The 13,715-nt window shown below is 48.4% G+C and overlaps 1 protein-coding gene across 1 annotated transcript in view; it reads right to left on the minus strand.

The window, feature by feature from the left end:
* LOC142249516 (uncharacterized) overlaps positions 1–13,715 on the minus strand; it is a 38,821-nt gene that overhangs the window by 4,910 nt on the left and 20,196 nt on the right. The window contains exons 2-4 of the mRNA XM_075321178.1: positions 2,226–2,606; positions 1,664–1,936; positions 266–429 (exon numbers count right to left, since the gene is read on the minus strand). Of these exons, the coding sequence (XP_075177293.1) occupies positions 266–429; positions 1,664–1,936; positions 2,226–2,606 (818 nt within the window). The remainder of the gene's footprint in view (positions 1–265; positions 430–1,663; positions 1,937–2,225; positions 2,607–13,715) is intronic.

Raw genomic sequence — 13,715 nt, forward strand, 5'->3', positions numbered from 1 at the left:
TACCTGGAAATTGTCAACAAGTTGCTGTTAACAGATCTATATTTTTCTTTTGTCTCTATATTTACTATTTATGGACATAATAAGCCCGGCAGTCCCAAATGTAACAAAAAAAAAAAAAAAAAATCTGTTAATGAGATCCTTTATCAGCCATGAGCCTACTTGCTGACAGTTTCCAGCATTATATTCCTTCACACAAACGTTCTGGCCCCAGAAGCAATGTGGGGACATTAATGGGGAATCCCGCGTGTGGTTTTTCGAGTCTCACCATTGGCAGATCCTGCAGGCGCCTGAACTCCGTACGGCTGTTCCTCTTCTTGTATCGATGGAATCCAACCACAACCACCACCATCAGCACCATGATGGTAAAGACGGAGACGATCATGACGAACAGAGGGTTAGAGCTGTTCCTGGAGTGATAACTCGTCAGATCTGCAACAAGAGGGAACAGATCAATGGATCCATCAACAGCCAGAGGTTCAGAACCAACCAATGTGAAGCGGACCACTGCCACCGTCTTACCGGTCACATACGCAAACAGGTTCAGAACCAACCTACGGGAAGCGGACCACTGCCACCGTCTTACCGGTCACATACGCAAACAGGTTCAGAACCAACCTACGGGAAGCGGACCACTGCCACCGTCTTACCGGTCACATACGCAAACAGGTTCAGAACCAACCTACGGGAAGCGGACCACTGCCACCGTCTTACCGGTCACATACGCAAACAGGTTCAGAACCAACCTACGGGAAGCGGACCACTGCCACCGTTTTACCGGTCACATACGCAATCTCCATAAACAGCAGAATTGCTTTCTGAATACATTGCATTACACTGCGTGCACAAGTTTCTAGCTTCAGGGCTGTCATCAGGAGACCTCTGGAGAGTCTGGGCCCTGAAAGTCACAGCTCCTTATTTATCGCAGGTCTTCAACTTGTATTTTTGAGTGAATCTACTTTCTTTTACTCCTGGAGGGGTTATGGACTCTTTCTTATCTGGCTATCCTTTGTAGCCTTAATCTGAGGTGCAGTTCTTTGTGATCACTCCCCATCGCTATAGAAAGTCACGTGTCTTACTATAGAATCTCATTCTTATGCTGACCACTTTGGAAGGAGCCAGTCTCTGGAAGAAGCTGATGTGTTGTGACTATTGCAGCTTGGGTGTTTAGCTGCATTGGAGCAGCTTGGAGTGTTTTCCTTTGTGTTTTTATCTTCTCTTTGTTTGGGTTTTGCTACTCTTTTTCAATTATTGCAGTGGTGAGACTAGTGTTCTCGCTGGCCGTCTCACTAGCCAGGGTGAATTCAGGCAAGTGAGGCCCTATGCATGTGGTGGCAACAGGCGGGAAGGACCTGTATAAGGATGTTGGGGAGCGAAGGGTACAGACTCGGGTGAGTTGCAGGAGGTGTCCCCTCTCCCTATCTCTAGGGCCATCCTTCTATACTATACCAGTTGTTACCTTTGTGTTGGTCTGTACACTCTGGCATGACAGGAGCTGAAATCTCCCAGCATTCTCTGATTTCTCCCATACTGGAGCTCAGCTAAGCTTTCATGTGTCTATCCACAAGCTTGCTGTCTGTTTCCAATATTACAATGTATCGGTGGAAACAAAGTTTTCCTGTCCTGAACCCTGCACTGATACATTGTAACAAACCCCGGAACCCACCTTTGTCTTCCCCGACCTCCAGCACAGACGGCCCCCTCTGCACCTCGGCCCTGGTTGTGTGCGGTGCGGAGGTACTCGGTGCGGCCGTGCTGCTCGGTGCCGTGGAGGTCTCTGTGGAGGTGATGAAGAGGCTGGTGGCGATTGTGGACATCCCAGTGGAGGGGAAGGATGTGGAGGCCGAAGTGGACGAGGTGGAGTCATCGCCGGGCGCTGTCTTGGCTGCTGCGGTCGTCCTGAGAATGGCGAGGAGTGAGGAAGTCTCTGTCGCGGTGTCTACGGTGGATAAGAGGAGGGAACATGTACAAAGCATTGAAACGCAGGCGGCTGATAACTGCGAGAGGGGTTCTAGCTGCAACACCGGAAGGGATCTGACAACTTTGTTCCAAGCCTCAGCAATACTGACTGTTGCCATCTTAGAGGATAGTTTCCCATGAGATACCGTAGAGGGGGTCTCTTATCTGTGCGCTGGACACCCCCCAAATCCATAATGTTGCCTCCTCCCTCCAGACCATGATAAAGGGGGCAAAGTAAGACCCCCCCCAAAAAGTGAAAACTAACTCACCGTCTGTCACATTGTTGGCTGCCGATGGTGGAGGGGGCTGGGTGGCATCCATACTTGTCACCTCCCTGTTTTCAGTCACGGGGGATGATAATCTGCTGGGGTCTGATGTCTCAGGAGGTAGAGCGGAGCTGGCATCGCCTGGTGCAGTGGGGACGCTGCCACCGGCATCCTCCGATTCTGGTACACCGACTGTGAAGGAGGACGGAGAGGATGGCCGCCCGGTCTGTGCCATTATCTCATTATCTGGAAGCTCAGAAGATGCATCCGGAGCTCCGGGGACAAAGGAGCTCGCACTCAAATCCGAGGCACTCGCAAGAAACCGGCCGGTGGTGGCCACAGGGCTATCGGTGGGAAGGAAGCTCGTGTCCTCCTGAGCTTCACCTACAAGAAAGCACAGACACCACAGGTAAATAGGAGCTATTGTTTTCTGTTATCAGCCACTTCAGGGTGGGAAATAACTTTAAAACAAGTGAATGCAAGAAAATAAACAGTTTTATAATATAAATAATCTGGATTATATAAAGTTGTCATCTGTAAACCTCAAAATACAATAAAATCTGGAGCAATCACAGCTTTGTCCACTAGAGGGCGCTCAAATACAGCAATATAAAAGTGATTCACAAAAAAATAAAACAAAAAAAAAACAACCCTAATAATAATTCTCCACTTGTATAAAATCTGAAAGGTGATTCTAAAAACCATTACTGCCCCCTAAACCGAGAATCAACGTCCGCATCCAGCGTAATCCACATCACAGCAACGATGCCAACCCCAGCGCCGGGATCTGCACACGCAGCGCTCACATATCGCCATTCCGCTCCATTTCCAACACAGGGGCCCTGCTTCATTATTGTTTAGTTTTTGGTGTTTTTTACCTCATTTTTAATTTTCACATTCTTTGAAGACTATTTTGTGTGTCCACGTTTGATTATTTTACATTCGCTGTTTTGGACACGGTTCGTTTTTTCCAGATGTTTGTGGTTGATTCGTCAATTGTGACTTTTCAAAAGATCTCAACATTTTTACACAAATGTACTACAGTACAGTCTCCCGTGATTTTTTTTCAAGCGGCAATAATTTTTACGCAAATGATTAGGCAGCATGGTGGCTCAGTGGTTAGCACCCGATGACGGGAGGCTCAGTGGCTAGCACTGCGGGCAGGGAGGCTCAGTGGCTAGCACTGCGGGCAGGGAGGCTCAGTGGCTAGCACTGCGGGCAGGGAGGCTCAGTGGCTAGCACTGCGGGCAGGGAGGCTCAGTGGCTAGCACTGCGGGAAGGGAGGCTCAGTGGCTAGCACTGCGGGAAGGGAGGCTCAGTGGCTAGCACTGCGGGAAGGGAGGCTCAGTGGCTAGCACTGCGGGAAGGGAGGCTCAGTGGCTAGCACTGCGGGAAGCGTGGTTCAGTGGCTAGCACTACAAGAAGGGAGTCTCAGTGGCTAGCACTGCGGGCAGGGAGGCTCAGTGGCTAGCACTACTGGAAGGGAGTCTCAGTGGCTAGCACTGCGGGCAGGGAGGCTCAGTGGCTAGCACTGCGGGCAGGGAGGCTCAGTGGCTAGCACTACGGGAAGGGAGGCTCACTGGCTAGCACTAAAGGAAGGGAGGCTCACTGGCTAGCACTAAAGGAAGGGAGGCTCAGTGGCTAGCACTAAAGGAAGGGAGTCTCAGTGGCTAGCACTACAGGAAGGGAGTCTCAGTGGCTAGCACTACGGGAAGGGAGTCTCAGTGGCTAGCACTACAGGAAGGGAGTCTCAGTGGCTAGCACTACAGGAAGGGAGTCTCAGTGGCTAGCACTACAGGAAGGGAGTCTCAGTGGCTAGCACAACAGGAAGGGAGTCTCAGTGGCTAGCACTACAGGAAGGGAGTCTCAGTGGCTAGCACTACAGGAAGCGAGTCTCAGTGGCTAGCACTACAGGAAGGGAGTCTCAGTGGCTAGCACTACAGGAAGGGTGGCTCAGTGGCTAGCACTACAGGAAGGGTGGCTCAGTGGCTAGCACTGCGGGCAGGGAGTCTCAGTGGCTAGCGCTACAAGAAGCGTGGCTCAGTGGCTAGCACTACAGGAAGGGAGTCTCAGTGGCTAGCACTACAGAAAGGGTGGCTCAGTGGTTAGAACAGTTGCTTACAATGCTGGGGTCCTGGGTTTAAATCTCACCAAAGACAACACCTGCAGAGAGTTTTGTATGTTCTCCCTGTGTTTGCGGGGGGTTTCCTCCCACACTCCACAGACATCCTGATAGGGAACTTAGATTGTGAGCCCCAATGATGAGGTCTATAAAGTTCTGTGGAGTTAATGGCACAAAATCCATGAACCACATCACGTGATGTTTTGAAAAATTTGGTGCAAAAAATGACAATGTAAAAAAAAAAAAAACCGACTACAAACCCCCCCATAAATAAACCATGATTCGGGCTGAGTATTTCTATTATAGGGGACTACTAAGTAACACATTAGAGCGGAGGCGCCCTGCGCAGATCTCCCCGTATGTATATAACGCCTGTATTATAGACGGCTTTTCACTGCAATGCATAAAATCTATAGATGTCGCTGTACATTGTATATCCTGGGTCATGTGACACGACTTGTTAAAGGTTAGAGCCGATATCGACATTCGGGATTGCTACTTCCAATACATGGACTGGAGTAAAAGTCCTCTTCCTCTCTGAAGAGGCAACCGCATCTATATAAACTTCCCAGAGGAGCATTGCAAGGCATTTAAAGGGGTTCTCCACTAGTTTTACATTGATAGGTCATCAATGTCTGATCAGGCGGGGTCCGACACCCCGCCGATCAGCTGTTCCCGATGCCAGCAGCGGCACCAGGTGGTCATCTACCTCCTATTGACTTGCAACGGAGGTGGATGTGGATTATCCAGCCACTGCCGCTATCAGAAAACAAAGCAGCCACGCGGGGGCACACACTGTCCACAGGAGGCCACGCGGGGGCTCACACTGTCCACAGGAGGCCACGCGGGGGCTCACACTGTCCACAGGAGGCCACGCGGGGGCTCACACTGTCCACAGGAGGCCACGCGGGGGCTCACACTGTCCACAGGAGGCCACGCGGGGGCTCACACTGTCCACAGGAGGCCACGCGGGGGCTCACACTGTCCACAGGAGGCCACGCGGGGGCTCACACTGTCCACAGGAGGCCACGCGGGGGCTCACACTGTCCACAGGAGGCCACGCGGGGGCTCACACTGTATATGTGGAGTCTATGTGGGGGCTCAGAAATGTATATAGGGGTGATGTGGGGTTCATAATGTATATAGAGGTTATGTAGGGCTCATACTGTATATAGGGGGCTCTGTAAGGGCTCATCCTGAATGTCAGGAACTATGTCAGGGCTCATACTGCATATTGGGGCTGTGTGTGGGCTCATCCTGTATATAGGGAGATGTCAGCACACTGTCTGCTCAATATTAAGTGATATAATTATTACTTTATGTTAACATTATTAAGCAGAATTAATATCAGCCTATAAGCATTGGCCTCTTGTGAAATGTAATTGTCCACCCTGCTTCTTTAGACTATATATTGTATAACTCTTATTAAAATCAGTTCACTGTCGACACTGTGCACATGTATTGATACCCGGATACTGTGGCATGTCAGCGCTGGACAAAGTCTACATTGAGGAGAGCCGAAACATCGCTGTGGGTGAGTAAAGATTCTCTTTTTTTTTTTCCTTTTTTTACGCCAAGCGTGGAAGTGCTGCCTCATCTTTATTTTTATGGATTTCTTTGATAGGGACCCAATATTTGCACCAGTGTCTGTTGTGCCATCTTCATTGTTTCAACGCATAGGAGCAGTATTATAGCAGTTATATGCTTGTACATAGGAGCAGTATTATGGTAGTTATATTCTTGTATATAGGTGCAGTATTATAGTAGTTATATTCTTGTACATAGGGGGCAATATTATAGTAGATATATGCTTGTACATAGGAGCAGTATTATAGTAGTTATATTCTTGTACATAGGAGCAGTATTATAGTAGTTATATTCTTGTACATAGGGGCAGTATTATAGTAGTTATATTCTTGTACATAGGAGCAGTATTATAGTAGTTATATTCTTGTACATAGGAGCAGTATTATAGTAGTTATATTCTTGTACATAGGGGGTAGTATTATAGTAGTTATATGCTTGTACATAGGAGCAGTATTATAGTAGATATATTCTTGTACATAGGGGCAGTATTATAGTAGTTATATTCCTGTACATAGGGGGCAGTATTATAGTAGTTATATTCTTGTACATAGGAGCAGTATTATAGTAGTTATATTCTTGTACATAGGAGCAGTATTATAGTAGTTATATTCTTGTACATAGTGGACAGTATTATACGTTATATTCTTGTACATAGTGGACAGTATTATAGTAGTTATATTCTTGTACATAGGGGGCAGTATTATAGTAGTTATATTCTTGTACATAGGAGCAGTATTATACGTTATATTCTTGTACATAGTGGACAGTATTATAGTAGTTATATTCTTGTACATAGGAGGCAGTATTATAGCAGTTATATTCTTGTATATATGGCTATGTGCGCACGTTGCGTCATTACATGCAGTTACGCTGCACTCTGCAGCACAGCGTAACTGCATGCGTCCTGCGTCCCCTGCACAATCTATGAAGATTATGCAGGAGCCGTGCGCACGTGGCGTCTTAGAACGCAGCGCTTCAGCTGCTGCCCGAAGTGCGCGTTCTAAGAAGTGACATGTCACTTCTTTCCTGCGCTTTGCCTGCAGTCCCCGCTCTGTCTATGGGAGGAGCTGCAGGCAGAGCGCATGGAATCGTTTTTTTTTCATTACGGACTTTTTCTGCAGCGATTTACAGCGCACGTGCGCTCTTTTAAATCGCTGCAGAAATTTCTGCACTGACAGTACGCAACGTGCGCACATAGCCTTATAGTAGTTATATTCTTGTACATAGGGGCAGTAATATAGTAGTTATATTCTTGTATATAGGAGCAGTATTATAGTAGTTATATTCTTGTATATAGGAGCAGTATTATAGTAGTTATATTCTTGTATATAGGGGGCAGTATTATAGTAATTATATTCTTGTATATAGGAGCAGTATTATAGTAGTTCTATTCTTGTACATAGGGGGCAGTATTATCGTAGTTATATTCTTGTACATAGGAGCAGTATTATAGCAGTTATATTCTTGTACATAGGGGGCAGTATTATAGTAATATTCTTGTACATAGGGGCAGTATTATAGCAGTTATATTCTTGTACATAGGGAGCAGTATTATAGTAGTTATATTCTTGTACATAGGGGGCAGTATTATAGTAATATTCTTGTACATAGGCGCGGTATTATAGTAGTTATATTCTTGTACATAGGAGCAGTATTATAGTAGTTATATTCTTGTACATAGGGGGCAGTATTATAGTAGTTATATTCTTGTACATAGGGGGCAGTATTATCGTAGTTATATTCTTGTACATAGGAGCAGTATTATAGTAGTTATATTCTTGTACATAGGGGCAGTATTATAGCAGTTATATTCTCGTACATAGGGACTATATTATAGTACTATAATGCATATACACATCTGGCCCTTTGCTGGCCCCCATGGACTGGCCGTGGTATACAGTGATGATGAGTTGTAGGGGTGTTCCCCACGCATTCGCCATATTGTACACACAGTTTGCCCTTCTTCCTCATAAAAAGCGGATTGTGAGCGGTGGTCGCTGCAGGAAGGCTCCATGATGCTCTGCTCCGGGGTCACTCAATGGGAACGTGTTAATAATAGACACACACTGCTCCATTCATAAGTGAGGCCGGGTAAACACACAGGAATATCCTGCCCTGACCACGAGACACTGCACGCTTTCAGCTCTGCCCTGTGCCAGGGAGCGAGACACGCCAGCGCCGAGCCTGACCTCTACTATACCGAGAGCAGTGGGCAGAAGACAGGTGGTCCAAGAAATAACCAGCGGACAAACAACAGACCCAATCCATAATCTATAAAGTGTAGAAAAAAATTAGCAGTGACCCCTGCAGCACAGAGTGTTTAAGGGAAAGCGCACATTGTGGGAAGTCACAGACTGCAATGTAGCCCCCTTCTAGTATGCAGGACACTATACAGAGGCAGGTAAGTTTGAGCACCCCTAGTCCTTACGGCTATTGTTAACAGTTAAGCAAGTTGAAGATGAAATGATCTCTAAAAAGGCATAAAGTGATAGATGACATTTCCTCTGTATTTTAAGAGGAGGGGGGGGGAATATTCATCTTTTACAATTTAAAATGAACAAAAAAAGAAAAATGTTTTGATGCAAAAGTTTGAGCACCCTGCATGGTTGTGGCAAGTATCACAGCTTTTTCGAAGCAGCCAATCTTTCAATTCTCCCTTGGAAATGTCTTCCAGTCCTCTCCCGACGTGCCCGGCTCGCCTTCCAGTCCTCTCCCGACGTGCCCGGCTCGCCTTCCAGTCCTCTCCCGACGTGCCCGGCTCGCCTTCCAGTCCTCTCCCGACGTGCCCGGCTCGCCTTCCAGTCCTCTCCCGACGTGCCCGGCTCGCCTTCCAGTCCTCTCCCGACGTGCCCGGCTCGCCTTCCAGTCCTCTCCCGACGTGCCCGGCTCGCCTTCCAGTCCTCTCCCGACGTGCCCGGCTCGCCTTCCAGTCCTCTCCCGACGTGCCCGGCTCGCCTTCCAGTCCTCTCCCGACGTGCCCGGCTCGCCTTCCAGTCCTCTCCCGACGTGCCCGGCTCGCCTTCCAGTCCTCTCCCGACGTGCCCGGCTCGCCTTCCAGTCCTCTCCCGACGTGCCCGGCTCGCCTTCCAGTCCTCTCCCGACGTGCCCGGCTCGTCTTGCATGCACTGCTTTTTTTGAGGTCTAGCCACAGATTTTCAATGATGTTCAGATCAGGGGACTGTGAGGCCATTGTAAAACCTTCATCTTGCACTTTTTGATGTAGTCTATTGCAGAGTTTGACGTGTTTAGGATCATTATCCATTTGTAAAAGCCATCCTTTTTTTTCCCACTTTTCTCCGTCAGGTTTTTTTTTTTTTTTTTTTTTTACAGATGGTGTTCTGTTTGCATCAATAATTTGTTGAAATATCATTGAATCCATTCTTCCCTCTACCTGAGAAATGTTCCCCGTGCCACTGGCTGCAACACAACCCCGATGCAGGATTGATCCACCCCCATGCTTACTGGTTGGCGAGATGTTCTTTTCCTGAAATTCTGTGCCCTTTTTCTCCACACATACCTTTGATCATTACGGCCACAGAGTTCTATTTTAGCCTCATCGTTCCACAGGACTTGTTTCCAAAATGCATCAGGCTTGATTAGATGTTCTTTAGCAGACTTCTGAAGCTAGACTTTATGGTGAGGATGCAGGAGAGGTTTTCCTCTGGTGACTCTTCCATGAAAGCCATATTTGTGCAGGTGTCTCTGAACCGTAAAACAACGTGCCACAACTCCAGAGTCTTGATAACTCTTCCTGAAGGTCTTTTGCAGTCATGCAGGGGCTCTGAGTTTCCTTTCTAGTAAGGCTACTTTCACACCTCCGGCTTTTGCAATGTGGCACAATCCGGCACTTTGCAGGAAAACCGCAACTGTTTTTTTTTGCTGCCGGTTGCGTTTTTCCTGCATAGACTTTAATTAGTGCCGCATTATGCCGCATGGCCTTGCGTTCCATCCGGTTTTTGCCGCATGCGGCAGATTTAGCCAATGCGGCGGCCGGATGGAACGTTGCCTGGCACGTTTTTTCGTGCGGCAAAAAAAAACGCATCGCGCCGCATTCGGCCGATGCGGCGCATCTCTCAATGCATGCCTATGGCGGCCGGATGCGGCGCGATGTGGCAAAAACCGCATCCGGCCGCCACATGCGGTTTTTGCCACTGCGCATGCTCAGTAGCATGCCGCAAGCGGCAAAAACCGGACGGGCCGCAAGGGAAAAACTTATGCAAAGGATGCGGTGTTTTCACCGCATCCGTTGCATAGCTTGCACAGCCGGATTGAGCCGCAGAGCTCAAGCCGGATGTGTGAAAGTAGCCTAATCCTACCAGCAGCTCTCAGAAATTTTGCTTGGTCTTCCAGACCTTATCTTGACCTCCACTGTTCATGTTAGCTGCCATTTCTTAATTACATTTCAAAAGAGAGTATGAGAAAAGGGCAACTTGAAAACACTTTGCTATCTTCATATATCCTTCTCCTGCTGTGTGGGCCTCCACCATTTTCAGAGTGCTAGGCAGCTGCTTAGAAGAACGCATGTCTGCTGTTTTTTTGGCACAAGGTTAGAGGAGGCTGGGTTCTTATAAAGATGAGAAATTTTCATCACCTGACCTTCTTAATGAGGATGGCGGAAGGTGGAAACTTCTTTCTAGCAGCACAGAGTGTTTCAGGAGAGGATGGTCATTCTGGGATAGGTTACATAATGGAAGGATCGGGGTCTCCAGCATTATAAGAGTGCCCTTATCTCACTGGAGGCCTTCAACTGAGTTACATATGGGAAGGAGCAGCAGCACAGAGTCTTTAAGGAGGGTACTGAGCTACCTGTGAAAGGGTATGATGTTAAAGGAGGTTGTGCAGGGAGGGGGGGGGGGGGGGATCTTGTGTACCCCATGAATCTACCACTGGTTATAAAAAGCCGAGGTGTTAAGTGTTTCTGCAGGAGGACTGACGTGGGAAACGCTGGGATCCGCGACTTTCACACACATCTTCATATCATTTACACCTCGGCCGTTGTGTGATTGAGGCGAGGAAGCTCCGGTGAGCGCTGAGTCACAGACGGAAGCAAATTCCCAGGACGGGGCCGGGCTGCAGACAAAAGCTCCAGACCCTATTAGGAAGGGCTCGGGGCTCCGGCACTGACGCACGCGGAAAGGATCTTCTAAATATTTGCTCAAAGCTCCGACAGATGAGAGTCGCAGCATAAATCTGCCCCTCTCTCCCTCCGGGATCCAGACAAAACAGAGCAAGTCCCGAAACCATGGCCCCCGAAGCCTGGGATATCGGGGGGCCAACTGATGACAATGCTCTAGAAAAGGAAGTAGTATCTGCCATGTGACAACTAATGTTCTTTACACCGGACTTGAAAAAGTATTCATACCCCTTGAACTTTTCCACTTTTTTTCATGTTACACCCACAAAATTTAAATGTAGCAAGTATTTGTGAAGTGTAAAGGAAACGATGAAAGGTTATCAAAATATTTAAAAAATATAATACTAAAAATTATGACGTGCATTTGTATTCAGCCCCTGAGTCAATACTTTGTAGGATCACCTTTCCCTGCAAATACTGCTGCAAGTCTTTTGCATTAGGTCTCCACCAGATTTGCACACTCGCTCTGGCTCAGTGAGATTGGATAGAGACGTCGGTGCTTAGCAATTTTCACGTCTTGTCACAGATTCTCGCAGGGATTTCGGTCTGGACGGTGACTGGGCCGTTCACACACATGAATATGCTCTGCTCTAAACCCTCCATTGTAGCTCTGGCAGTATGTTTAGGGTCATTGTCCTGCTGGAAGGTGAACCTACCCCCAGTCTCAAGTCTTCTGCAGCCTCCAACAGGTTTTCCTCTAGGATTGTTCTGTATTTAGATTTACTCATCTTTCCATCCACTCTGACTAGCTTCCCGGCCCCTGCTGAAGAAAAGCCTCCCCACAGCAAGATGCTGCCTCCACCATGTGTGATGGTGGGGATGGTGTTTTTAGGGTGATATGCAGTTAGTTTTCCACCACACATAGGATTTTACATTTAGCCCAAAAAATTCTCCTTTGCTCTCATCTGACCTGAGCACCTTTTTCCACATTCTTGCTTGTATCCCCTTCATGGCTTTTCGCAAACTGCAAAGGGGAATTTTTATGTTTTGCTTTCAAAAAGGTCTTTCTTCTTGCTACGCTTCCATAAAGGCCAGATTTGTGGAGTAGATGACTAATAGTCGTCCTGTGGACAGATCTTCCCCTCTGAGCTGTGATCTCTGGTGACCATGGGCCTCTTGGCTGCTTCTCTCATTATCCCTCCCCTTTGTGGGATGTCAGATTAGGTGGACGTCCATGTCTCGATGTCATGCCCTGACCCGTGGGACCGACCCCTACTGGGCAGGAGGGGGGGGGGGTTTGGCATCCAGCACACAGCTCCGTATGGTCTGCCCATCCTGCTGTCCTTCTTTCCGTACAGGGTACTCACTCGGATCGCAGTCCCGGATCCTTCTCCAGCTCTCCACCTCGTCCAGAGACATGCATGCACTGAACAGGTCTTCCAGGACTTTCTTTAGGTGACGCTCGCCACATCCTGCTGTGATTTAAAGGGCCAGAACTCCTTAACCTGGAAGTGCTTCTCAGCCTATTGCAGAGAGGCACTGGATATATAAGGCATCCTCCCGTTCTGGGAGGTGCCTGAGCAACGTCTTCCTGTCCCTTTCCATCAGGTTCCTATCCCCTGCCTTCATTGTTTAACCCTGCTCCTGTTCCTAATGTCTGTACCTCGTCTCCCCTCAGAGCCGGCCGTGCCTGTCTGCTGCTCCAGTCCTTATCTGGGTCCCTGTGCTCCACAGGGTCCATACCTGTCCGGCCGTGACCACTCCGCTTCAGCCCACTGGATCAGATCAAGCACCACCAGAGGAGGTCCTTACCGAGTCGCCCTTGTCAACATCCTTCCAACTACAGGATCTAGGCCTGGCTCGGTGTTTCAATCTACCTCCACTTTGGACCGGACTCAGCTGGTGCTCAGGTCGTACCTGCTGTGCATTGCTACTCGGCCATATCTACGGGTATTAGGACTGTTCCTGTGCTGGCTGTACCTGCACTCTGGACTCTACTATAGGACCCTGTGTTTGGCGCTGGTCGCGCTCTGATCATTAAAGTCCTTTCCATCCTGTCCGAGTCAGTCTCTGGTGTCCGCTGCCGCAGTCCTGTGGGTTCACCATCGCGCTCCCCTGTGGGCAGGTTTGCACTTGTGCCATGCTCCTTCCAATTTTGGTTGATGGATTTAAAGTGCTCCGTGAGATGATCAGAACTTGGGCTAGTCTATTCTCAAAACGAGAAAAAAAAAAATATGCGTTACTGAAAAACTTTAGTGTAAGGTGTGCATCTCCGGTCTGATCGCAATGTACGGTAGTTCTATCAGTACTTTAGTCAATGATGCCCGTGTCGCTGCAGGCAGAAGGGGCACGCTCTATTGTGTAGAGAACATTCAGGTGCGCTCAGAGCTCATCCAGCAAGAGAGCTAAAGCAAAGGAGCGGCCCTCTAAGGCTACTGTCACACTTCCGGGTTTGAGCAGTGCGGCTCAATCCGGCTGTGAAACCTATGTAACGGATGCGGCGAAAACACCACATCCTTTGCATAAGTTTTTACATGCGGCCCGTCCGTTTTTTTCCAGTTGCGGCACGCTACTGAGCATGCGCAGTGGAAAAAACGCATTCGGCGGCCGGATGCGTTTTTTGCCGCATCGCGCCTCATCCGGCGTCCATAGGCATGCATTGAAAAATGTGCCGCAGCGGACGGATGCGGCGCGATGTGGTTTTTTTGCC

The sequence above is a fragment of the Anomaloglossus baeobatrachus genome, chromosome 8 (assembly GCF_048569485.1).
Source record: "Anomaloglossus baeobatrachus isolate aAnoBae1 chromosome 8, aAnoBae1.hap1, whole genome shotgun sequence".
Lineage (NCBI taxonomy): Eukaryota > Metazoa > Chordata > Amphibia > Anura > Aromobatidae > Anomaloglossus > Anomaloglossus baeobatrachus.